Below are 26,105 nucleotides of genomic sequence, written 5' to 3'. Positions count from 1 at the left end.
GATTGGCCCTGTGCTGATCACATGCACCCTCCCGAGCAAAAAAAAAAATGAAAAAAACCTCTCTAGCAATACACACCAAACTGAGCATGTGCATAGGGTCTCCACACGATAGGTCTCAATAGGAGATAAAATGGGGGCACTGGAAGAAGGGGAGGATCAGAGAAGTCAGGATCAAACAGCATTTTTACACAATGCAGAGGATTACCCCTTAGGTTTCACAGTGAGTATATCAAGCATGCTTTACTGCATATACAGACTGATTTTACTGTTGTGGATTTAGTAACACTTTAACCCCTTCCCACCCAGCGTATAGAAGATTGACGGCAGGGCGGGATGCTCCTCCTCTCAGAAGGTGCCACTCATGCGGACACAGGACAGCACAGCGGCACGATATGTCACCAACTGTGTCCACTGGACACAGCCGAAGACTGATCACTACACTGACCCATTGCCAGTGTCATCTGATCTGCTGTGATTGGTCACAATTTTGTACAATGGATGGCTTCCTTTCATGCCATCCATTGTATACAGTTGTGGTGTTAGTTGTGATTGGTCACATGGTACAGACAGAGCCAATCACAGCCCATCTGTACCATGTGATGAGCTGTGGCCAATCACAGATAATCACAAAATACTGGGGGGGGGGGGGGGGAATACACTGAATGAATCTGAGCTGAGCTCCTGCAGCTCCTCCACGGTTACCATGTGCCTCTTGGCTGCTTAATGTTTGCCTTGCCTGTCCTGTCAATTTAGGTGAACGCCAATGTCTTGGTAGGTTTGCAGCTGTGTCATACTCTTTCCATTTTTGGAGAATGGATTGAACAGTGCACCATGAGATGTTCAAAGCTTGGGATATTTTTTTGATAACCTAACCTTGCTTTAAACTTATCCACAACTTTTATACCTGACCTGTCTGGTGTGTTCCTTGGCCTTCATGATGCTGTTTGTTCCCTAATGTTCTCTAACAAACCTCTGGGGCTTCACAGAACAGCTGTAATTATACTGAGATTAAATTACACACAGGTAGACTCTATTTACGAATTAGGTGACTTCTGAAGGCAATTGGTTCCTCTAGATTTTAGTTGGGGGTATCCGAGTAAAGGGGGCTGCACAAATGCACACCACACTTTTCAGATATTTGTAAAACATTTTGAAAACCATTTATCATTTCCTTTCCATTTCACAATTATGTGCCATTTTGTGTTGGCCGATCACATAAAATCCCAACAAATCCCTGGAAATGGTGCGACTTTGCAGTCGCACAAGTCTGAGCAGAACCTTATGCGGCTTTTATTAATCACAGCCAACAATTGCTATACACAGGGAGGGGGATCCCAGAAGCAGGGCAGAGACTGGACGTCCTAAAACATGTCCTGTGTACTGTACTATGTAATGATGACTTTTTTTGGCCATGTGTAACACGCCCAAAGTCAGCAATTAGGCAAACCACATCCAATATTCAGTACTTTGTAGCCAAGCACGCTTCCTCACCACCCCCCATGGAGTGCTACATAAACTAGCCCATTCCAGTCTTGCTTTTTGAAATTCTAGTGATCGAAGGAAACCACACTTAAGCTCTGTACATAGTGTTTTATATGCTGAACTTTATGTACATAGTGAACAATGCTCCATTCTGTACAGTGTACAATTAGAACACCTGTCAGTTTTATGGTTGTCTGTGCCCAATTAAAGAGATTCTCAATTTGTCCTGTTTACCAATATTAGTGAAAGTAAAAGAAGAAAAAAATTAAAAAAAAACATTTTGGGTTGTCCCCAGAAAAGTAATAGAGGGGGAATCTTCCATTGGGGACACTAGTTCTAGTGACCTGGGGGGCCCCAAGGAATTCCCTTAATTTGCAGGGATTCCTCTCACTTCCGGTTTGGCTATGGAACAGGAAGAGAAGGTAAATATTCGTAATGGGACACAGATCGTGGGGGAAAAAAAAAATCCAAGATGGGGTATAACCCTCCCTCACGATATGCAAAATTAAAAAATAAATATTTTGCCTATAGTTCTACTTTAAAGCTGAAGTTTAGGTATTTTTATATAGTCACAGTGATCAAGCTTTGAAAAATATAGGTATGTATATGCCATACCTGTGGGATCTCCATGGAATCTAGAAATCACTGGAGTAAGCACTGCTATCACAGTGAGTTCCATTAGAGTTTGGGTTGAGTGCTGAGTGGCTACCCCTCAAGTCTCACCTGCTCTCCATTGAAGCCAATGGAGCACAGATTGCATACTGAAACTTTGAGGATAGCTTTCATTAGAAAGCTGACAGTCTGCTTCTGGAGTGTACACACTTCTCAGCTGCCAGGAGTGTGGCAGTACAAGGGTTTAGGTCCGGCTCACACTGCCATGACTTGGTATCCAATTTATGAGACCCCAAGTTCCATGACATGTGAAATCCCATGTTAGTCAATGAGAGCAGTCTTAATTAGCACTACTGAAGTTGCCCGACTTTAGAAATTATTCCGGTACTACTTCACGGCGACTTCTATTAAACTTGTGCCCATAGACTTTAATTGAATTTACCTCCAAGTCAGATCCTCATCTATATTGATATGATTTGGAGCCAAAAAAAGTTGCATAGCATAAAAGTTGCACATCAAAGTCGTACACAAGTCGCATTAAATTGCCAGAAAATCACCTGGCAAAGTGGCATCGTAAGATGCACAACTTTCAGGTCGCAGTAGTGTGAACCAAGCTTAAAAGAGAGCTAAAGCAATATATTATCATTACATTAACTATTAATAAAGAACATTAATCATGAACTCAAAACACTGTCCTCATATGTGTGCATATACAGTGGATATAAAATGTTTACACACACACACCTGTCAAAATGTCAGGTTTCTGTGATGTAAAAAAACGAGACAAAGATAAATCAGTTCAGAACTTTTTCCACCTTTAATGTAACCTATAACCTCTACAACTGAAATCTTTTAGGTGGAGGGAAGTAAAAATAAAAAACTAAAATAATATGGTTGCATCAGTGTGCACACTTAACCACTTGCCCTCTAGAGGATTTACCCCCCTTAATGACCAGGCCTCATTTGCTACTCGGTGCTGCACTAATTCAACTGATAATTGCGCGGTCATGCAATGCTGCACCCAAACAAAATTTACGTCCTTTTTTTAACACACAAAGAGAGCTTTCTTTTGGTGGTATTTGATCACCTGTGCGCTTTTTATTTTTCAAGCTATAAACAAAAAAAACCCGAAAATTTTGAAGAAAAAAAATATTTTTTACTTTCGGCTATAAAAAACATATAGTAAACTCAAAGTTAGTTATAAATTTAGACCAAAATGTATTCTGCTACATGTTTTTGGTAAACAAAATCCCAATAAGTGTATATTGATTGCTTTGTGTGAAAGTTATAGCGTCTACAAACTATGGTATAGATACTGCAATTTACGCCTTTTTTTGCTATACAGCATTGCACTAGTTTAGCTGACAATTTCGCAGTCATGCAATATGGTACATAAAAAAAATGTATGTCCTTTTTTCACACAAATAGAGCTTTCTTTTGGTGGTATTTGATCACCTGTGCGCTTTTTATTTTTGACACTAAACAAAAAATTTTTGAGAAAACTTTTTTTTTTTTTTTTTTTTAAAACAATATTTTCTCATTTCTGTCATAAAAAATATCCAAAAAAACTAAAATGTCATCATAAATTTAGGCCAAAATGTATTCTGCTACATGTTTTTGGTTAAAAAGAAAATCCCAATAAGTGTATATTTATTGCTTTGTGTGAAAGTTATATTGTCTACAAACTATGGTATAGATAATGGAATTTACACAGCTTCTCCTTTCTGACTGCTCATCACATTTCTTGAGGTGCTAAATTACCAGGATAGTACAAACACCCCCAAATGACCCCTTTTCGGAAAGTAGACAACCTAAGCTATCTGCTGAGAGGCATATTGAGTCCATGGAAGATTTAATTTTTTTTCCACAGGTTTCTGGAAAATTACAAAAATGTTATTTTTGTTTTTACACAAAGATATCTAAATTACACATTTCTCGCAGAAGCCATGGGCATATGTTGACTTACACCCTAAAATACATTCTGCTACTTCTACCGAGTATGGGGATACCACAGGTGTGAGACTTTTTGGGAGCCTAGCCACATACAGGAGACGGAAATCCAATGACCACTTTGAAATCCTGAAGGTGCATAACTTCCTCATTTCACTTCCTCACTACCTATCACAGTTTCGAAGGCCCTGAAATGCCAGGATAGCACCAAATCCCCCCCAAATGACCCCTTTTTGGAAAGTAGACACCCCAAGGAATTTAAAAAGAGGCATAGTGAGTATTTTGCAGATATCATTTATCACAAGCTTCTGAAATATAAAAAAAAAGAAAGAAAAAATATTTTTGTTTTTTTTCTTCATTTTCCAAAAACTTGTGGCAACAAACAAGATCTGAAAAATACTCACCATGCTTCTTATCAAATGGTTATTTGCGGGGGGGGGGGGGGGGGTTGGTGCTATCCTGGCATTTCAGGGCCTCCAAAACTGTGATAGGTAGTCAGGAAGTGTAATGAGGAAATAAAGCCCTTTAAAAGCCTGAAGGTGCTTATTGGATTTTGGGGTCCTGTACTTGGCTAGAATGCCAAAACGCATCTCACATGTGGTACCCCCATACTCGGGAGAAGTAGCAGAATGTATTTTGGGGAGTAATTCCACATATGCCAATGACATGTGTGAGCAATAAATAATTTAAGTGACATCTTTCTGTAAAAAAAAAAAAAAAAAAACTTTTGTTTGTCATTTTCCAAAAACTTGTGGTAAAAAAATAAAAAATTCTTCTATTGATTCAACATGCCTCTCAGCAAATAGTTTGGGGCATCTACTTTCCCAAAAGGGGTCGTTTTGGGGGATGGGGGCATTTTATGCCCAGCATTAGAAGTTTATGCCACACATCATTCACTCTTCTAACCACCTTAAGACCAAGCCATTTCTGACACTTTGTTCACATGAATAAAAATCTGTATTTTTTGCTAGGAAATGAATTTAAACCCCAAACATTATATATTGTTTTAAAGCAAACACCCTAGTGAATAAAATGGTGGGAACTGCAATTCTTTCTGTCACATAGGACTCGCGCAGCGATTTTTCAACGCATTTTTTTAAAAATACACTTTTTTTTACTTTTAATGCACAAAAACACAATATATTGGCCAATTATTTGGTAAAGTATAAAAGATGATGGTATGCCGAGTAAATAGATACCAAACATGACATGCTTTAAAACTGTGCATGCCCCGTGCAATAACGACAAATTGCATATGTTTTTAATATCCATAGGTAACGTTTTAAAAGCCTTTTACAAGCTACCATTTTAGATTTACAGAGGCGATCTAATGTTAGAATTACTGCCCTTGATCGGACATTCGTGGCGATAACTCACATGCATGGTGCAACTGTTGTTTCCATACTGGCATAGGGTCAAGGCTCACGAACGCAGGTGCGCGCGTGCGTGGGGAAGGGGGGGGCTTGGGTGAGGGTACTTTTTTTTTTTTGATCACTTTTAATGCTATCACAGGGAATGCAAATATTCCCTATAACTTCAATGGGTATTGTAATTTATTCTTTTTTCAGAAATCTGGGTTCTATCAAGACTCTAGATATCTCCTCTGCCCTTAAATTATCTAATCAAACCAAGATCGGTGTGATCAGATGCTTTCCCAATTTACAAATGGCGCCGTTTATATCCTGCGAAACTGAAGTGATGAAATGCTCGTAGCTTCTGATTTCTGATGCTATACAGATGATTGGCACCATTCTGGTCTCCAATCAGCTCTATGGTCAGCTGGCAGAAACACCGGCTGCATTCCCAGGTTCCCCCGATGGCACGGGACTGCTCGAGAAGGCCGTGGAAGGCAGCGGGGGAAGGGGTCATCATATCCCGCTGCTTGTAAAAGCAATCCTACAGCTAATTAGTCACTAGGATTGCTTTTACATGAAAGCCGATCGCCAGCTGAAAAAAATGATACCAGGATGATGCCTGCAGCTCTAGGCATCATCCTGGTATAACCATTCAAAGTCCAGTGATGTACCAGTATGTCGCTGGTCCTTGTTGGGTGTATATGCTATGTTCTATTTTTTTTTGTATGTAGCCTGTGGACTGAATGAAATAAAGAGAAGAAATCTGCTATAAAAAAAAAAAAAAAAAAAAAAAAAAAAAAAAAAAAAAAAAGTGTGTGGTATGCCCACCATTAGGATATACCGCCCTGCATCCACCCAATTCTAATGGTGGGCACACATTAGGTCACACTTTGCCACATGCGCCAGTTCCAAGATTGTACAAATGTCTAAATAGTAGCACGCTTGAATAAAAATTGTCCACGTATAAGTGGTACCCCATATAGAAAAAGGATGACACCAAGTCCCAAACTATCTTGCCATTGCTCCCCATGTAGTTTGGGCATCCGGGGGACTCCACGTGACCATCTATTCACTCGTAAATCCGAAACTTATAAGTATAGCCTGTTGTCCTCTCACAGATCTTCCACATCTTGACCCCATATCTGGCACGTTTGCTGGGGAGAAATTGTTTGAATGCAAGGCGGCCAGAAAAATGAATCAGGGACTCATCAACACAGATTTTTTGCTGGGAAGTATAGACATCTGCAAATTTTTTACAGGGGGCTGAACTTTGTGTAGCCGGTCAAATTTGGGGTCACCCCGAGGATGACAGAGTGTATTGTCGTTGAAATGCATAAAACACATTATACCCTCATATCTATGCCTGGCCATGTTAGCAGAGAACACGGGATATGATGAATCGGGTCTGTGGACGAATACAACCGCAATTCATTTTTTTTTAGTAATGCCCATGTTGAGGGTTAGGCCCCAAAAAAATATAAATTTGAAAACCGTAATTGGTTTTCATGCGAACGGTCTGGCAAGGTTTGAATTTTGGTTGGCGGCGATACACTGTTGTGCATATAAAATCCTTTGATCCACAATCAATGCATACAGATCGTCCGTGAAAAACAGCTCCAAAAAAATCAAGGGGAGGAGTTAAATTTTCTATTTCCACCTGAATTCCGGGTTGGGCAGTGAATGGGGGAAGTACAGGTGCTGCAGAATTTGTGTGTTGCCAATCGGAAGGATACTAGGAGCTCTATGGGCCTGTGTGCGAATTCTTGGTGGTTGCAGGACAATATTTGTGCTCGCCACCTCACCAGCTTTTACTGCACTTATGGGACTTGCCACATCACCAAGTGATACTGCAGTGCTGGTATTATTATTATACAGGATTTATATGGCGCCAACAGTTTGCTCAGTGCATTACAATATAATGGGAGACAATACAGCAACAATACAGTTCAATACTAGAGGGTTAGGAGGGCCTGATCCTTGGAGCTTACAATCTAAGGAGGTATGTAAAAGACCAGGATGTACTAGACCGCTGGTGCTCGCCAGTTCACCAAAAGGAAGCGCGGCACTAGTACTGGCACTTTGCTGCATATGAGAGTCATCAAAATTTTCCGGCAAGTGCTAACAAAGATCAGGCCTGATTCTGCCAACACTGCGGTTTTGTGTGCAATGTATCAAGTGACAGTGACCTACTGACACTGCACTTGCTGGGGGAGAAGGGGGGGTAAGAGTAGGGGCTAAATGCAGGTGTTGGCAGGTGTCGGGGCTAATCCCGCTAACGCTGCATTTTTGGGGACGCTATACTAATGTGAACGCTGGTATAGTGCTGATCTGATCAAAGATATTGATCCGTTCAGACACTATACTAGCAATGGAGGTTTATTATGTATGAGAGTCTTCCTGGCAATCAAGGGGTTAAAAGTGATGACTGGTGTACTGACAGGCAATCTGATGCTATCTGGGAAGGGTGTGAAAACCGAGGGAGCGTCAATCACGTATATATGTGATTTTGCGCACCTGTGCCGTCCTGTAGCAGTATTTCTGCTATAGGGCGGTCAGGAAGCGGTTACATAAGCGGTTTGTGTTACGGCGCTGCGTTACTTTGACAATTGCACGGTCATGCAACGATGCACCAAAATTAAATTTACATCTTTTTTTTTTCTACGAATTGGTTTTTCTTTTGGTGGTTTTTGATCGCCGTGCGGTTTTTATTTTTTGCGCTACAAAAAAAAAAAGCCAACAATTTTGAGGAAAAAAACAATATTTTGGACTTTTTGCTATAAAACATGTCCAGGAAAAAAAAATTTAAAAATCAAATTTCGTCATAAATTTCGTCCAAAACGTATCCTGCGACATGTCTTTGCTAAAAAAAAAAAAAAAAAATCCCAGTACGTGTAAATTAATTGGTTTACGTGAAAGTTATAGCGTCTACAAATGGCGGTATAGATACTGGATTTTTAATTTTTTTTATACTTATAATAGTGGCGATCAGTGATTTATGGCGGCAATCAGCGACTTATGGCAGCGATCAGCAACTTATGGTGGGACTGCGGCAAACATTCTAACACTGGGGGAGGGGGAGGGGGGAACTGACTTGGGGTCACTGACATCCCCAGTGACACCAATACAGTGATCAGTGCAAAAAAAAAAAAAACCAAAACACTGACACTGTACTAATGGCACTGGGGAGGAAGGGGTTAACTTCTGGAGACAAAGGGTTAACTGTGTGAGGGGAGTGTTTTACTAGGGGGAAGGGGTGTGTACTGCTCTGTTACACACTGTTCCCTGAGGCTGTGACCAGCGATCCCGGAACAGTGAGCTGAAAGCTGACAGGGAGGAAAGCTCTATTGAAAACGATGCAGCCTTCCTCTCTGTCAGTGATTGCCGGCAATCGCCTGGTCCGACGGGTAATCACCGGCCGGGAACCGGTGATTGACATCCGTGGCCGCAATCGGTGCTGCAGGTACGGTGGTCACGCGCCCCCTACCCCGGAATGCAGAATCACATAGCAGTATATGTACTGCGGGTGGTCCCCTAGTGGTTAAATACTTTGTTGAAGCACCCTTTAATTTTATTTAATTTAGCAGGGCTTGGATATTATTCTTCTTAAGAAAAGGCTTCCGTCTTGCCACTCTACCCCATAGCCCAGCCATATGAAGAATATGGGAGGTTATTGTCACATGTACCACACAGCCAGTACTTGCCAGATATTCCTGCAGCTCCTTTAATGTTGCTGTTGGCCTCTTGGCAGCCTCCCAGACCAGTTTTCGTCTCATCTTTTCATCAATTTTAGAGGGATTACCAGTTCTTGGTAATGTCACTATTGCGCCATATTTTCTCCACTTGACGATGACTATCTTCACTGTGTTCTATGATATATCTAATGCCTTGGAAATGCATTTGTACTCTTCTCCTTACTGATGTCTTTTAACAATGAGATTCCACTAATGTTTTGGAAGCTCTCTGTGGACCATGGCTTTTGCTGTAGGATGCAACCCAGAAAATGTCAGGAAAGACCTACTAAAACAGCTGAACTGTATTTGGGGTTAATCAGAGGCACTTTAAATGACGGCAGGTGACTCCTATATAACATGATTTTGAATGTGATTGCTTAGCACAGCTACATCCCCAATTATAAGAGGGTGTGCACACTTATGCAACCACATTATTTTAGTTTCCCCCCCCCCCCCAAAAAAAGATTTCAGTTTGTTTTTCAATTGAGTTGTACAGTTTATAGATCAGATTGAAAAGATGGAAAAAGTTCTGAAATTATCTCTTTGTCACAAATCTTTACATTCACAGCAACCTGACCTTTTAACAGGGGTGCGTAGACTTTTTATATCCACTGTACTCAGTACTTCCCTATAGATGCAGCACTCTTTTGTATTTCCTTCTCTTCATCACAGAGTGGTCCTGCTGACTGCAAGCATGCAACACATCCCCAGGCACCATTTATACACTGCTCAAAAAAATTAAAAGGAACATTTTTTAAATCAAGTAAATTAAACTCCTGGGATATTGATCTGGTCAGCTGAGTAGCAGAGGGGTTGTTAATCAGTTTCAGCTGCTTTAGTGTTAAAGAAATTAACAACAGGTGCACTAGATGGGCAACAATGAGATGAACCCCAAAACATTAATGTTTTACAGGTGGAGGCCACTGACATTTTTTCCCTACTCCTATTTTCTGACTTTTATTTTTTTTTTTTTTACTAGTTTTGCATTTGGCTAGGGTCAGTGTCACTACTGGTAGCATGAGGCGATACCTGAACCCTACAGAGGTTGCACAGGTATTCCAACTCCTCCAGGATGGCACATCAATACATACCATTGCCAGAAGGTCTCAAGAGCATGGAGGAGATTCCAGGAGACAGGCAATTACTCCTGGAGAGCTAGACAGGGCTGTAGAAGGTGTTTAACCCATCAACAGGACAGGTATCTGCTTTGCACAAAGAGGAACAGGATAAGCCCTGCCAGAGCCCTGTAAATGACCTCAGGAACAGACTTCATGAGGGTGGCCTGAGGGCCGGACGCCCTATAGTGGGCCCTGTGCTCACTGCCCGGCCCCACAGAGCTCAATTGGCATTTGCCATTGAACACCAGAATTGGCAGGTCTGCCACTGGTGCCTTGTGCTTTTCACAGATGAAAGCAGGTTCACCCTGAGAACATGTGACAGATGTGAAAAGATGTGGAGAATGTTATGCTACCTGTAACATCGTTCAGCATGACCATTTTGGTGGTGGGTCAGTGATGGTCTGCGGAGGCATATTCATGGGAGGGACGCACAGACCTCTACAGGCTAGACAATGGCAGCCCGATTGCCATTAGGTATCGGGATGAAATCCTTGGACCCATTGTCAGACCCTACACTAGTGCATTGGGTCCTGGGTTGATCCTGGTGCACGACAATGCCTGGCCTCATATGGCGAGAGTATACAGGCAGTTCCTGAAGGATGACGGAACGGGTACCATTGAATGGCCCCATGCTCGCTTGACCTAAATCCAATAGAACACCTCTGGGATATCATGTTTCGATCCATCTGATGCCGCCAGGTTGCACCTCAAACTGTCCAGGAGCTCAGTGATGCCCTGGGACAGATATGAGAGGAAATACCCCAGGACACCATTTGTTGTCTCATTAGGAGAATGCCACAACGTTGTCAGGCATGCATACAAGCACAAGGGGGCCATACAAACTACTGAGTACCAGTTTGAGTTGCTGCAATGAAATTTCAGAAAAATGGACTAGCCTGCTTCATCATTTCTTCACTTTGATTTTCGGGGTGTCTTTGAACCCAGTTCTCTGTAGGTTGATAATTTTAATTTCCATCAAACGATGAGGCATCCTTACATTACTAACACATTACCCAGTCCATATCAGTAAAGATATCCAGCATGGTATTTTTCCCCATTGAGATCTGATGTGTTTTCAAAGTGTTCCTTGCATTTTTTCGAGCAGTGTGTTTACATGTACCAGGGAGGGAGCTTGCACACAAATGGTGTAGAATTTAGCTATGCTATCTGCCCATCAGTTGCTTGACTACTTTCCCAGACTTGCTTCCAGAACAGTAGTCCAACTGAACAACACCGCTAAAGACTGAACCCATCCAGTGGCCAGCAGGGAGGACCATGCTTGTCTAAAGGGATGCCAGGTATGTGTTCTTTCACTCGGGCTCATCACTCATCTTTCTCTGCTCTCAATGTATTTGAATGGGTAGCTACAAAGGGAGAAGAATGAATTGTGGACACATGCATAGAGGAAATTAATGCAGATGGGGAACTCTGGAATGATTCCATGGTAATCTACTGGGATTAAATGCACACCGAATTTTAAAGAAACCAGATGGAAAAATTGAGAATTGAAGCATAATGTGTGTTTTTTAATTTGTTTTTTTACTTTAGTTGCTTCTTAAAATTTACACACTTCAGATCTCTGAACATTGTACATCTTCTAATGCACATTGCTTTACTTGGTACACTGTGCTGTACACTGCACATCAAACCACACTGTACACAATGCTTTATGTTTTATAAAGTACTGTAGAAGAAATATGCTAAACTGTGTCACTCTATTACACTTTGCTACATGCTCTACATTTTACATTACTAAAATGTATAAACATCTGCTAGTCAGTAAATACCTGTCACAGTCCATCACCACCACCCTTAGTTACAAACACTAGATTGCACCTATCACAGTACACTCAATGTCTTTTTTTTTCTAGTGGATGCTAAAAATGATTACATCCCTTCCCATTTTCCTGAAAAACACAAAATGTGGCAAAAAGTTGCATACTGCCATAGTTATGCATGAGAAAGTTTACATTTCCTGGCACAAAAATAGTACTAGGCTGCATATGAAAGTTGACAGAGGACCCATCTACAATCGGACAAGGAAAAAGCCAACAGGCCAACAATGAAAAAGCAGACTAAACAAACAAGCTGAATAAAAAAAGTCCACCAATGTCCAAGAAAGAGTAATCAAAAACTGAGAATACCATAAGTACACAGTTCAGACAAAACAGCCAATAAATTCCTATCCAAATGCAGGCCATAGATGGGGAGAAAAACGGCCGATTTTTCGTCCGAAAATAAAACCGGCCGATTATCTTATCGTTAGTGGACGATTTTGTCGGCCGTTTTTCGTGTATTTTGAACTTTCAGATTATCGGTGATGTTGGAAAATTTTCGAAAAACGCCCGACTTTATCCTCATTGATGGTCAAAAACGAACGATCGTTTTCCGAAAAAGGATCACAAAGGTCACAAAATGACATCATTTCCCGTTATAGGTTACTCATTAATCGGCCGATTTTCGTAATAATTGGTGGTCAGGTACGTTTTTTAGACCGACCGATAGTTCGTTAATCGGCCGAAAATCTGCCGTTTTTCTCCCCATCTATGGCCTGCATAACTCTAAGGTATTCAAGCACTATTAACGATTTGTGAATGAAGTATTAGCATGAACAATTTTCATCCATGAACACTCCTTTGGTAGTAGAATTTATATACAGAGCTCTCCCTCATTACCAGCAAATTTTACAGCATAACGAAGAAGGATAAATTCACTTTTCATAACATGTTACATGTTCAGGGTGTAACATGTAACAATTTTTTTTTTTAAAAAAGGCAGCCGTGCGGGGTTCCACAGTGTTCTGTGAATGGGAAAACTTCAAGTTCCGACAGCCATTACTCCACAGAGCCGTGGTAGTTCATTGAGCCTTCCTGTTAGTATCTGCTTGCCTGTATGAGATGTACAGGCAAGCAGATACACTGGCAGGACAGAGGGAGACTTGCAAGATCACTGGTACAATGCTTTAGAGGCCTCAAACAAAAAATATTGAATGCACATTTTTCTTATGTACAAAAAAAAAATGTGCATTTATTATTTTTTGTTAAAAGGTGACCTTATCCTTTAACAGTAATTATTATTATTTTGGTATTATTGGATTAGCTATTTTTGGTAAAGTTCCTAGCCAATTGAACACTACTCATGTTTCCTAGTACAGGAGCAAGTTGATGATGATACTGTATTTGGTAAAACTAACCTGTTTCAGGAAAAACCTGTTACCAAATAAAAAACATTATTTATTAAAAAGAAAAAAAGGTATACAAAAACTAAATTACTACATTACAGTGCTATTTAGCAAATTTTCCATATTGGAAATTGATTACAAAAGCCAATCAGCCATAACATTATCCAAATTAAAGACCTGGCTTTATCTGGCACTTTGTTTACATTTATCAATTTATTTTACTTATTTTAGTTTTTTGTTTTTTTTTTAAATTAGGAAATTCTTAGAACCCCCAAACAATACAGAATGTTTAAAGCAGAAGTCCCAGAGAATAAAATTGGTGGGTTTTGCAATTTTTTTTAATGTCACACAGTATTTGCACAGCAGTTTTTGAAACACAATCTTTTGAGAAAAAATACACTTTTTTAAATTTTAATGCAAAAAAACACAATACATAACTCAATTTTTAGCAAAATATAAAATGATGTTATGACAAGTAAATAGATGCCAAATATGTCAAGCTTTAAAATTGCGTACAATATTTTTACACTGTTGCTTTAAAAAAATTTTTTTTATTGCGGTCACAAAGAATGTAAACATATCTTGTGACAGCAATAGGCCTGTGACAGGTACTCTTTATGAAAGATCAGTAGTCAATAAAAGCCCAAATCCCTCTTCTACCCTTAAAAGCATTCAATCACACCAAGATTGGTGTGATTGAATGCTTTTATTTTTTTTTAAAATGGTGCCATGTATTTCCGAGTAAATTGGAAGTGATGTCAGGTCATCAAATTTCCGGGTTACTATTTATTAGGTCAGCTTTGCTTGGCTCTGTGGCTAGTTAGCTGCTCTTATTGCCATTATGACAATGCAAAATCTTGGTTCCAAAAAACGGTACCAGGATGATGCCTGCAGGTGAAAGCATCATCCTGGGAAAACCACTCAGTAAATGACTTGGTTGGCAAGTGGTTATAAACTCTGACAGTTAAAATTAATAAAACTACTACAATGGCATCTGGTTTCAATGGCATCTCAAAATGGGTTGGATATATTAGGCGGCAAAAAAAATGTTTTTAAAAATTAAAAAAAAATGTAAAAGGCTAGACAACTACGTCAGGGCAACTCCAAAACTGCAGCTCTTGTGCGATGTTCCCAACCTGCAGTGGACCTTGGTGGGCAGATCCCAATAGGGAACTGAGAGGCTAGTTCCCCATCAGGTCTGTCTACGTTTTGAATGACAGCACACAGCAGTGGGCGATTTGATAGCCGCTATTGGACTAAACAGCAGCTAATATATACTCCCACTGCAGTGCGCTGTCAATCAACAGCCAGGCGAACCAGATGGGGAAGGGAGGGAGGATAAGGGAGGAAAGAGTGTGCGGTACACACTGTGCCCAGAAAGGACAGATGCTTATGTACCCTGTGTTTTTTGTGAATATAATGAATACGTAATAAATGGCAAGGTTTTACCTTCACTACTCTATGGTTTCATATTGTTCTCCTTCTACTATCCTTGAGGAAAATCTAGGCATTCCTGTGAATTTTGGATTGATTGGATGTCTCTGGAAAGTGGCAGTGGACCCTGGGAGTGATATGTGTTCATGCACTTTTGATCTCTTTTGCTTAGAGATCCTGGTAATCTGGTAAGGAGGTAGCATTTTTGGTTATTTGGTGACCTGGGAACAGTGTATGTGGAGGTCATAACAGACAGTATTCATATTATAGGCGGTTCATCCTTTTTGGACTATAATTGGAGACAGAGTGGACTTTACCCTTTCACTTATTTTTATGAATTTTTGGTCACACAGTGTAGTTTTTTCATTTTCAAGGTGGAATTTTACATTAGTTTCTTGTCAAACAATATGTTTTCGCACATTTAAATAGGTGATGAGATATCATCTTTATTAATTGCGGGTACAGTAAATCAAGGAGTTTGCACACTTTTTTTTTTTTGTCTTAAATATTATTTGTAACTCTTTGTATCAGGAGGATTGAGTGCAGCATTTTCCTAGTGCACCTACTGCATACACATATTAGGGTCAAAAAACAAAAAAAGGAAACCTAACACTATAAAGAATTAAAATAAATAGGTTAAAAGCAAGTTAACCAACTTCCCAATGAGAGGAAAAACATACTGCATGCAAAAAAGGAAGTTACACTTTAGATACCACTTAAGTACTCCATCCTAATGTACCTGATCATTAAGTCTTGAATTTGTTCAGCTGTAAGCAGCAAACACTAATTGCTTCAACATCACAAAATCATATCTGTCCTCTCTATCTCCCAAGACAGCAGGGTGAAATTATCAGGGGCAAGCATGATAATATCTTGATAAGTGAAGACTCACATCACCTCTGTCAGACAAGCACAAGTGCAGACAAACTATACCATTACTGGATACCAAGGCAAAGGGTACAATCCACACCAGGAGCCTGATCTGCTGAACAGCAAGTCATTTGTGCAAGACTGGAGTCTGTAAACATTTTCACCAAAAATAAATTCAATGTAGCCACTTGCATTCTTTACTGTTATAACAGATTACAAAAGGCAAGAAGCCATATTTCAAAAACTTGCTTTCCTTGATATGCATTGAAATAAATATAAAATATTAGGATATAGGACATTCACATATGATCTTCCGCTCTTTCAAATTTGGGGTTAGTGGGCAGGGAGGGTAATTTTTGGTTGTACACTGGACTGTGTCTTATGCACTCCTGAGCCCTGTGCGATAAACATATTGTTTTAGATTTGTTGTTGATGTCTCTGGCCCCTTTCACATAGGCGATCTGTCCGCTAATCCCTGCTGAGAAGCCGGATGACAGGTCTGTTGCAAAGATGACACAGCCCACCGTTCTCTATGGGGCAGTCGGATGTAAAACAGACTGCCTGTTCGTTTACATCTGAATGTCATCTGATCCGATAGACGGATGGGGAACAGATCGCCCGTCCGTCTGTTTTTAGCGGATTGGATGCAGGCGGGTGTAAACATACACATGTCCATTTACATCCACCTCACCATTGAAAACAATGGTCCACCTGCATAAAAGGGGCCTATCACTGTACTCTCTAACAGCAATTGTTTTGCCACACTATATTGAACATAGACTGTGCTAAACGTTGTAGCGAACTAAACAAATACATAAATAATTAAAGCTGCTGTATGAATACCTGTAAGCCTCACCCATGTTGTCACGCCCAATAAAGCACCTGTATGCAGAATGACTAACAAATACATGTCAGGGATATCAGAACCTTTAAAGATTTTTAGAATATTAATAAATATAAAACAGTTTCACAGACCTTTCCACACCAAGGGTGAATTTAATCTTTACATAAAAACAGGATGTTAAAGATGTATGCAATTGTCTACAACTCCATTTGGCCCCACATAACCTAAAACTACTGTAATGAATAGAAGTACACACAGTGAAACCTATTAATGGCAGCAATCAAAATAATAGCTCTAAAATACATTTCTGCTCCATAATTAATCTCCAAGGTGCATTTAATAAAAGGTAGCTTTCTCCCCTCATTTGAAAATCTTTAGTATTTACCTTCAGCCCTTTTGTTACCAAAATGCGTCACAGGGGTAGAGCTCTCAATACTTTTAATCAGCACCTATTGCCCTGGCCCTTCCAGTAGCTGAATCCCTTTCTCAGCGATACACAAAAGGGGTAATAATGGGAGCAGGGAACTACTTTGGTACACTGCTTCTGGAATGATGCCAGAGAGTGCCTTTTATCACTTTAAGTTACAGTTACAAAGTACTGGCACTTTTTTAGCATTCTGTTGACCTCTTTGCAGCTCTCAAAAGCAAATTACTAGACGGCTATTGAAGTCAATAATACTGAACACGTGACCATTATCAGATCAACAAAAACACACTAATACCTTTCCCTTTCACAGTTTAGAAAAAAAAAGCAGACTCACAACATGGCATACAAAAATGCCAATACCTGAAAAAACCCTTTTCCTCCCAAAATAAATTATGATCTGCAGTTTGAGTCTTCATATAAAACAATATGTACTATTTTGAACATAACATTCATATACTATTTTGAATTATCCAACACATGCTCAGTTTCCATTTATGCATTTTTTGGTGTATTTTTCGGGTACGGTGGAAAAAGTACTGCACGCTGTATATTTGAAGCAAAAATTACAAAGATTTCAATGGTAAGGTATGAAAAAGTTCACAATGCACATATGAGGCAATGCACCTGCAAAGGACAAAGGCTCTCTTCACTCTGATGTGCTTTTGCAGTGCTTTTCCAGCACGTCAAAAGCGCATGAAGACTATTCCCCATTAAATGCTATGTAAAGGTTTACATTGCAGGTGCTCTGTTGCTTTGAAAAGTCCTTCATGCTGCATCTTTGGTGCAGTTTTTAAAAACCGCACAAAAAAAGGAATATGTTTAATAACATTTTTAAAAATACATTTGCAAGCTAATTGTAGCAGTTCCATGTTTGCCTTGAATATGGATTGCAGGTCAATAAGGTACATGTATTATTGCTCATCATCTGCTGATTACAGTTCAAGTAAATTTACGTTACACTCCCATGGGATGTTTCCAGCCTTTTATAGTTCATTACATTCCCTAGCTATAGAAGCCCTGCTGAGTTAAAAATGCCAAATAAAATTACATCTCAGTCAATGGTTTATGCTATACCTTCTATTGTTCAAATCCAATTAGTGTTAACCTACTTTTCACTTATCATAAACTTTATACTGATCCCATAAAAACATCTGAACACAAAACACATATACAATATAAAAGTGACAGAATGTGTTAAATGCGAAAAGCACTACAGCGCTAATACATTTTCAATTAAAAAATAAATCAAAACCAGCTGAACAATATACGAAAATAAATTTCCCCTAAAGAGCAGAAAAACTCTATTACATCATATGGAAGAATCTGTGGAGTAAAAAGGTAGTCTGAATGCAAATATGCACAAGACAAAAATAAAGAAAATATGAAAATTATTTTTCTAAATAATTTATTTGCATTGTCCTCCAAAAGGAGTTCATATCTTTTCCAAGCTACACATAAAACATGACAGGAATGCTTGAAATAAAACCTAAGAACACAGTGTACTTCACCATACACAATGTTTGGAACCTTTCATAGCAATAGGATACTAGGTATTCTGCTTCAAAACTGTTTGCATCCCTACTGTAGCATAGAAGACCTGGGTAAAGTCACAATAGCATTAGGAGCTCTACACAATCTTAAGCAGCTCATAGATGATTCAGTTTTTGTTTCATTTAACCAGTGGGTTGAATGAAAAAAAAAAAATGACCAGATTTGCCCATGCAAACATTCAATCATTCCTGCTGAGCTATTGTATTCTGACAGTGGGGAGACTTCCGGTAAGCCGGCGGCGCTGATTGAACAGCATTTATCCGACAGGCAGATTGTACCCTGCTGAACAAGCCACATTTCAATCCATGTATGGCCGGCTTAAGAGTGTATTAAACAGGCAAGAACAGAAGTTGCATTTTTCCAGTAATCACAGACAGCCTAATATAATATAGTGCACCAACATGCTGTATCTTTACGAAGGAAAACAAAATTCTAAAGCAGACTGTGGAGGCTGTCCTGGCTCAGAATTCTCAAACACGCTGCAAAAACAAAAAATGAATTCTCACCGCAGCAGAATCTACATCACTGTGTACTGCAACAGTCTTTATACCCATCTTCTTGCATGTCTTGATGACCTGGTATTACAGAAATAGTTTTCATTTAGTACAGATCAATTGCAATTAAACTTATACTCTAGTCAAAACACAACATTTTGGCACAAAATCACAGTGTTCAGTATATCAGTTTCTACATCAAATCCTGAGCCTGCCCTTAAGGAAGCTAAGGGTTCCCAATTCAACTATTCTGGCTGCGCCACAAAATGCTGTTCTGATTATAAGAAACCGCCAGCTGATGTATTGTTTAAGGCCTTGTTTACACGTGCATAGAAACTGGTGGAAAAAAAATTTGCAGATTTCACCTGCAGAGATACGAGTTTACATCAGTTTTTTATGCGCAGAAGATAAACAGGAGAAATCTTAGAAGAAAACTGCAGAGTTAGAGTCTGCAAAAGACTTGAGACTGGGACAGAGGTAATCCATCCAGCAGGACAACGACCCTAAACATACAGCCAGAGCTACAATGGAATGGTTTAGATCAAAGCATATTCATGTGTTAGAATGACCCAAAGTCCAGACCTAAATCCAATAGAGTATCTGTGGCAAAACTTGAAAATTGCTGTTCACAGAAGCTCATCATCCAATCTGACAGAGCTTGAGCTATTTTGCAAAGAAGAATGGGCAAACATTTAATTCTTTAGATGTGCAAAGCTGGTAGAGACATACCAAAAAAGACTTGCAGCTCTAACTGCAGCGAAAGGTGGTTCTACAAAGTATTAACTCAGGGGGGCTGAATACAAATGCATGCCACACTTTTCAGATATTTATTTGTAAAAAACTTTGAAAACCATTTATCATTTTCCTTCCACTTCACAATTACGTTCCACTTTGTGGTGGTCTAACACATAAAATCCCAATAAAGTACATTTACGTTTTTGGTTGTAGCATGACAAAATGAGGAAAATTGCAAGGGGTAATAATACTTTTTCAAGGCACTGTAACAGCAAGGCCAAGAAAAAATTGAAGATGGAAGGTCAGAGGAAGAGATTAAAAATAAATGCGTAATATTTTTATTGAATTTAGGAAAAAATTTGACTTCAATAGCACTTGAAATCTCATATTTCACACCACTATCTTATGAGGAAGGCTATCCTGAAAGCTTAGACAAACATTCCCTTTAAGCTTTGTGTTAGGCGACTTGGTTAGGGTCAGGACTTATGCTACTTGTTCGTTATTTGTAGAATGAGAATCATTTCCAATAAAACTCATCATCAACCCCAATGAAAGTCTTAGGAGCAAAGCTAAATTTTAGGCTACTTTCACACTGAGGAGTTTTGGAAGCAGTTTGTATGTAAAAAAAAAAAAAAAAAAAAAGTGCTTGAAAAGCTCAAGAAAAATGCTGCCCTATGTATGTGAATGTATTTCTATGTATGTTTTCACATTGAAGTGTAAAAACTACTGCTTGCAGCATTTTTGGGGCATGTCTGGTTAGTCAACCACAAAACAAAAAAAAAAAAAAAAACACACAACAAAAAAAACACCCCAAAAAACACTCTTCCAATTGAAATAAATGGAAAAATGCCTCAAAAACACCTCTAAGAAGTGTTTTTGGTGCAGTTTTTAAGTCACACGTCCTTTAAAAACGCTCAGAAAGCACGCCTTGCATTTTTGCTGTGGACCAGTGTGAATGTAGCATTAGACAACAAAATCCTAATTAACAAGAATTCAACTACAGGTGCATCTAATTATTCATTAACCACTTGCCTACTGGGCACCTATACCCCCCTGCCTGCCCAAGCCAATTTTCAATGTTGAACTTTGAATGACCATTGCGTGTTCATGTAACATTGTACCATATCAAATTTTTCTAAATTTTTTCACACAATAAGAGCTTTCTTTTTGTGGTATTTAATCGCCACTGGGTTTTTTATTTTTTGCACTATAAACAAAGGGCAAAAGAATTTGAAAAAAAACACGTTTTTCTTTGTTTCTATTATACAATTTTGCATAAAGGTAAATGTTTCTCCTTCACTGATGTGCGTTGATGAGGCTGCACCGATAGGCAGCACTGGTGAGGTGGCACGGATAGGCAGCACTGAGGCTGCACTGATATGCAGCAATGATGGGCACCACTGACTGATGGCACTGATGGGTGGCACTGCAGGGCCCTGATGATCAGTGTCGATCTGCTCTGTGACAGCTGCCAGTTATCGACAGTACTTTTCTCACGCTGTGGCAGTGAGAGGAAAGTGCTTCCGGTAACTGGCAACTGTATTTACTCCACGATCTGTGTCATTGGACACAGCTGATCATGTGGTAAAAGGCAGCTGCAGTTGGCCTTTTACCTCATCACGTGATCAGTTGTGTCCGTAGGGCGCATTCTGGGAGGACGTAATAGGACGCCCTCCCGAACTGGGTAACAGCGCAGTAGCCGTCATTTGGCTATTGCACGGTTACCAAGTGGTTAAACAGGTGTCCAGCAGACAAGTGATTATAAAAAGAGTTACTTAACCTCTTCCCGACCGCCCTATAGCAGAAGTACTATTATAGGGCGGTAGGGATGCACAAAAGCACATACATTATATATATATATATATATATATATATATATATATATATATATATACACACACACACACATATACATACACACACACACATATATATACATACACACACACACACACACACACACATATATATATTTCCGGGAAGAGGGCGCGCACGCTTCCTACCCGTGTCACTATTGGCTCCCCATATGTCAATCACCGGATCCCGGCCGGGACTCAGTGATCGATGGTGTAGCTGACAAAAAAAGAGATCTGTATGTAAAACAACCCCTGTCAGCACAAACAGGCTGCTTTGTATTGCTCTTCACAGCAGAGCAATACAAGTCAGCTTGTCCACATAGTAAAACACACACAGCACACTATGTAAAATACAACATAGCACACTGTTAACCCTTTGTTCGCCCCAGATGTTAACCCCTTCCTGTCCAGTGTCATTAGCACTGATCACTGTATTAGTGTCACTGGGGATGTCAGTGGCAGTTTGTCAGTTCCCCCCCAGTGTCAGAATGCTTTCCACAGTCCTGCTATAAGTCGCTGATCATCACCATTACTAGTACAAAAAAAAAAAAAAATTCCAGTATATATATATATATATATATATATATATATATATATATATATATATATATATATATATATATATATATATATACACACACACATCACCATTATAGTGCAAAAAATAAAAGCCACACAGGTGATCAAATACCACCAAAAGAAAGCTCTATTGGTGGGAAAAAAAAGGACATAAATTTAATGTATGTACAACATCGCATGACCACGCAATTTTCAGTTAAAGTAAAGCAGCACCATAATGCAAAAAATGCCCTGGTCAGGAAGGGGGGGGGTAAATGCTCTGGATGGCAAGTGGTTAAAGAAAACCCCTTCCCATTTCATGCTGTCAGCAATGGTACTACATGGAAGAGATGTCACAAGGCCTAAGAAAATAATTTCTTTACATAAGAAAGGTGAAGGCTACAAGGAGATCAGCAAATCTTTACCAGTCAGAATACTGTAACAAAAGTGATCCAAAAACTGAAAAGATGAAAATGAAACCAGCTCACAGAGATGTCCATGCTCAAAAAAGCCTTCCTGGAATTTGTCAGGGCCCATGCTGAAAAAGAAGAGGACTACTGGGACTGTGGAGTAATGAGACCAAGATAAAGGTTTCTGGAACTGATGGCTTCAAAAAACTGTATGGCGTTGCAAAGGTGAGGAGTACAAAGAAAAATGGAAGGTGCCTACAGTAGAACATGGTGGTGTCAGTGTCCTTCTGTGGTGCTGCATTAGTGCTGCTGGTGTCAGGGAGCTGCATTTCATTGATGGTATTGTGAATTCACAGATGTACTGCTCTATATTGAAAGAGAAGATGCTACCATCACTGTGTGCCCTAGGTCGTCGTGCACTTTTCCAACACGATGATCCAAAACATACATCTATGGCCACTGTTGCATTTCTTAAGAAAAACAGGTTGAAAGTGATTCTGTGGCCAAGTATGTCTCCTGATCTCCCAATTGAACACCTATGGGGAATTCTGAAGAGACAAATTGAGCATCACTCTCCATCCAGCATCCAGGCTCTAAAAGAGGTTGTTCTTGAAGAATGGAAAAAGATAGATGTTGCAATATGTCACCAACTTGTTCATTCCATGCCTAGATGACTTGGTGCTGTCCTTACAAAAGGGGCATTCAAGTCAAACCAGGAGTTTGACTAATAAAAGAACAAATGTCAAGGAGTGGAAACGGCCAGAAAGGGTTGTACAAATGCCGCAGCAAAAACATGTTTACATATTACCCTCTCACCACCGCTGAAACGTGGTCTACCATGAATCAGCTTTTAGATGAGTGGATAGGACTGCCACAAGTGTAAATTAGCCCAAGATCTTTTCTTGGGGGTTGGTTTGGGGGGACATTTGCACAATGTTACACCCCAACTACAGGTGTAATATGAAATATGATGCAAAAAATGGAGTTAGCCTCTTTACAGGACAAATCTACCAGTTCAAAGATGTGCCCCACAGAGGTGAGGGTAGCAAAGTCACAATGTTGTGAGCCACAAAAATAATATCCCTGAAAGTTTCAAAGGGCATTTTTTATGTGCCAAGAGAGCTAAATTCAGATCCCACTGGCACACATTAAAAAAAAAAAAAACTTAGAAAAAACTTAATTAAATAGTGTGTGTCAGCTACTGCTTTCACCAAAGGATCTCTGCACCTGGAGATAAATCTATTCAGTATGTTTTTGACTCTGGAGATCCACATCACAAATCTCTACCTAGGACAGAGGTTTTGGAAAAAGTTTCAGGTGTAGTGACCTGAAAAACTTGGTAGGGTTGCCAACAAAGCACACTGTGTAACCCTGTCCACTCAAAGACACCAGGGTTTTTTTTTTTCTTAGCAAGCAGTAAGTAAACTTTCCATGTGCAAAGGTAAATTTTGTGCAAGTTAGATTTAGCAACTTATTCACTCCCTTGTTATATCTCGCCTTGACTATTGTAACTCCCTCCTCATTGGCCTACCGAATCGCAGGCTATCCCCTCTTCAGTCTATCATGAATGCTGCTGCCAGACTTATCCACCTTACTAACCGTTATGTATCTGCCACCCCTCTCTGCCAATCGCTCCACTGGCTTCCCATTGCCCAACGGATAAAATTCAAAACATTAACAATAACGTACAGTTGCAAGAAAAAGTATGTGAACCCCTTGGGATTACGTGGCGTTTTGCATGAATTGGGCATAAAATGTGCTCTGAACGTCATCTAAGTCACAACAATAGAAGAACACAGTCTGTTGAACATAATACTACACAAACATTAGATGTTGCCATGGTTTAATTGCACATAGCATGTAAACATTCACAGTGCAGGGAGGAAAAAGTATGTGAGGCCCTAGCTTAATGACTTCTCCCAGAGCTAATTGGAGCCAGGAGTGAGCCAACCTTGACTCCAATCAGTGTGATGATATTGGATGTGTTGCTGACAGCTGTCCTGCCCTTAAAAAACACACACCTGTTTTGGGTTTACTGGTTTCAAGAAGCACTGCCTGATGTGAACCATGCCTCACAGAAAAAAAAAAAAGCTCTCAGAAGACCTACGATCAAGAATTGTTGACTTGCATGAAGCTGGAAAGGGTTACAAAAGTATCTCCAAAAGCCTTGATGTTCATGTGTCCACGGTAAGACAGACTGTCTACAAATGGAGAAAGTTTAGCACTGTTGCTACTCTCCCTAGGCGTGGTCGTCCTGTACAAATGACTGCAAGAGCACAGCGCAGAATGCTGCATGAGGTAAAGAAGAATCCCAGAGTGTCAGCTAAAGACCTACAGAAATCTCTGGCACATGCTAACATTTTTGTTGACACATCTACAATAAGGAAAACATTAAACAAGAATGGAGTACATGGGAGGACACCACGGAGGAAGCCATTGCTGTCCAAAAAGAATATTGCAGCACGTTTGAAGTTTGCAAAAGAGCACCTGGATGTTCACAGCACTACTGGCAAAATATACTGTGGACAGATGAAACCAAGATTGAGATGTTTGGGAAGAACACACAACACTATGTGTGGAGAAAAAAAAAAAAAAGGCACAGCACACCAACATCAAAACCTCATCCCCACTGTAAAACATGGAGGAAGGGATCATCATGGTTTGGGGCTGCTTTGCTGCCTCAGGGCCTGGACGGATTGTTGTCATTGATGGGAAAATGAATTCCAGAGTTTATCAAGACATTTTGCAGGAAAACGTACGACCATCTGTCCGCCAACTGAAGCTCCGCAGAGGATGGGTGATGCAACAGGACAATGACCCAAAGCATACAAGTAATTCAACAAAACAATGGCTGCAACAGCACAGAATACGCCTTCTGGAGTTGCCCAGTCAGAGTCCTGACCTCAACCCGATTGAAATGCTGTGGCATGACCTTAAGAGAGCGATTCACACCAGATATCCCAAGAATATTGCTACACTGAAAAAGTTTTGTGAAGAGGAATGGTCCAAAATTACTCCAGATCGTTGTGCAGGTCTGATCTGCAACTACAGGAAACGTTTGGTTGAGGTTATTGCTGCCAAAAGGAGGGTCAACCAGTTATTAAGTCCAAAGGTTCACATACTTTTTCCTCCCTGCACTGTGAATGTTTACATGTTATGTGCAATTAAACCATGCCAAGATCTAATGTTTGTGTAGTGTTATGTTCAGCAGACTGTGTTCTTCTACTGTTGTGACTTAGATGACGTTCAGAGCACATTTTATGCCCAATTCATGCAAAACTCCACGTAATCCCAAGGGGTTCACATTCTTTTTCTTGCAACTGTATACAGCCATTTATAACTCTGCCCCAAATTACATCACCGATCTTGTCTCTAAATATCACCCAAACCGTACTCTCCGCTCCTCGCAAGACCTCCTGCTCTCTATCTCCCTTGTTTTCTCCTCCCATGCTCGTCTCCAGGACTTCTCCAGAGCTTCCCCCATCCTCTGGAACTCT

At 40.0% G+C, this 26,105-nt stretch overlaps 1 protein-coding gene across 1 annotated transcript in view; it reads right to left on the bottom strand.

Moving 5' to 3' along the window:
* The window catches only part of LOC149456761 (propionyl-CoA carboxylase alpha chain, mitochondrial-like), a gene marked incomplete at its 3' end in the record, with an annotated part of 701,434 nt that overhangs the window by 639,724 nt on the left and 35,605 nt on the right, over positions 1–26,105 (bottom strand). Inside the window, exon 4 of the mRNA XM_089684514.1 lies at positions 19,062–19,130. Within this exon, the coding sequence (XP_089540640.1) occupies positions 19,062–19,130 (69 nt within the window). The remainder of the gene's footprint in view (positions 1–19,061; positions 19,131–26,105) is intronic.

Source organism: Staurois parvus, unplaced genomic scaffold (genome assembly GCF_062004578.1).
Source record: "Staurois parvus isolate SC_StPar_1 unplaced genomic scaffold, SC_StPar_1.0 ptg000349l, whole genome shotgun sequence".
Taxonomy (NCBI): Eukaryota; Metazoa; Chordata; class Amphibia; order Anura; family Ranidae; genus Staurois; species Staurois parvus.
Note: the sequence above shows the minus strand (reverse complement) of the source record. Positions and strands in the feature narration are given on the sequence as shown.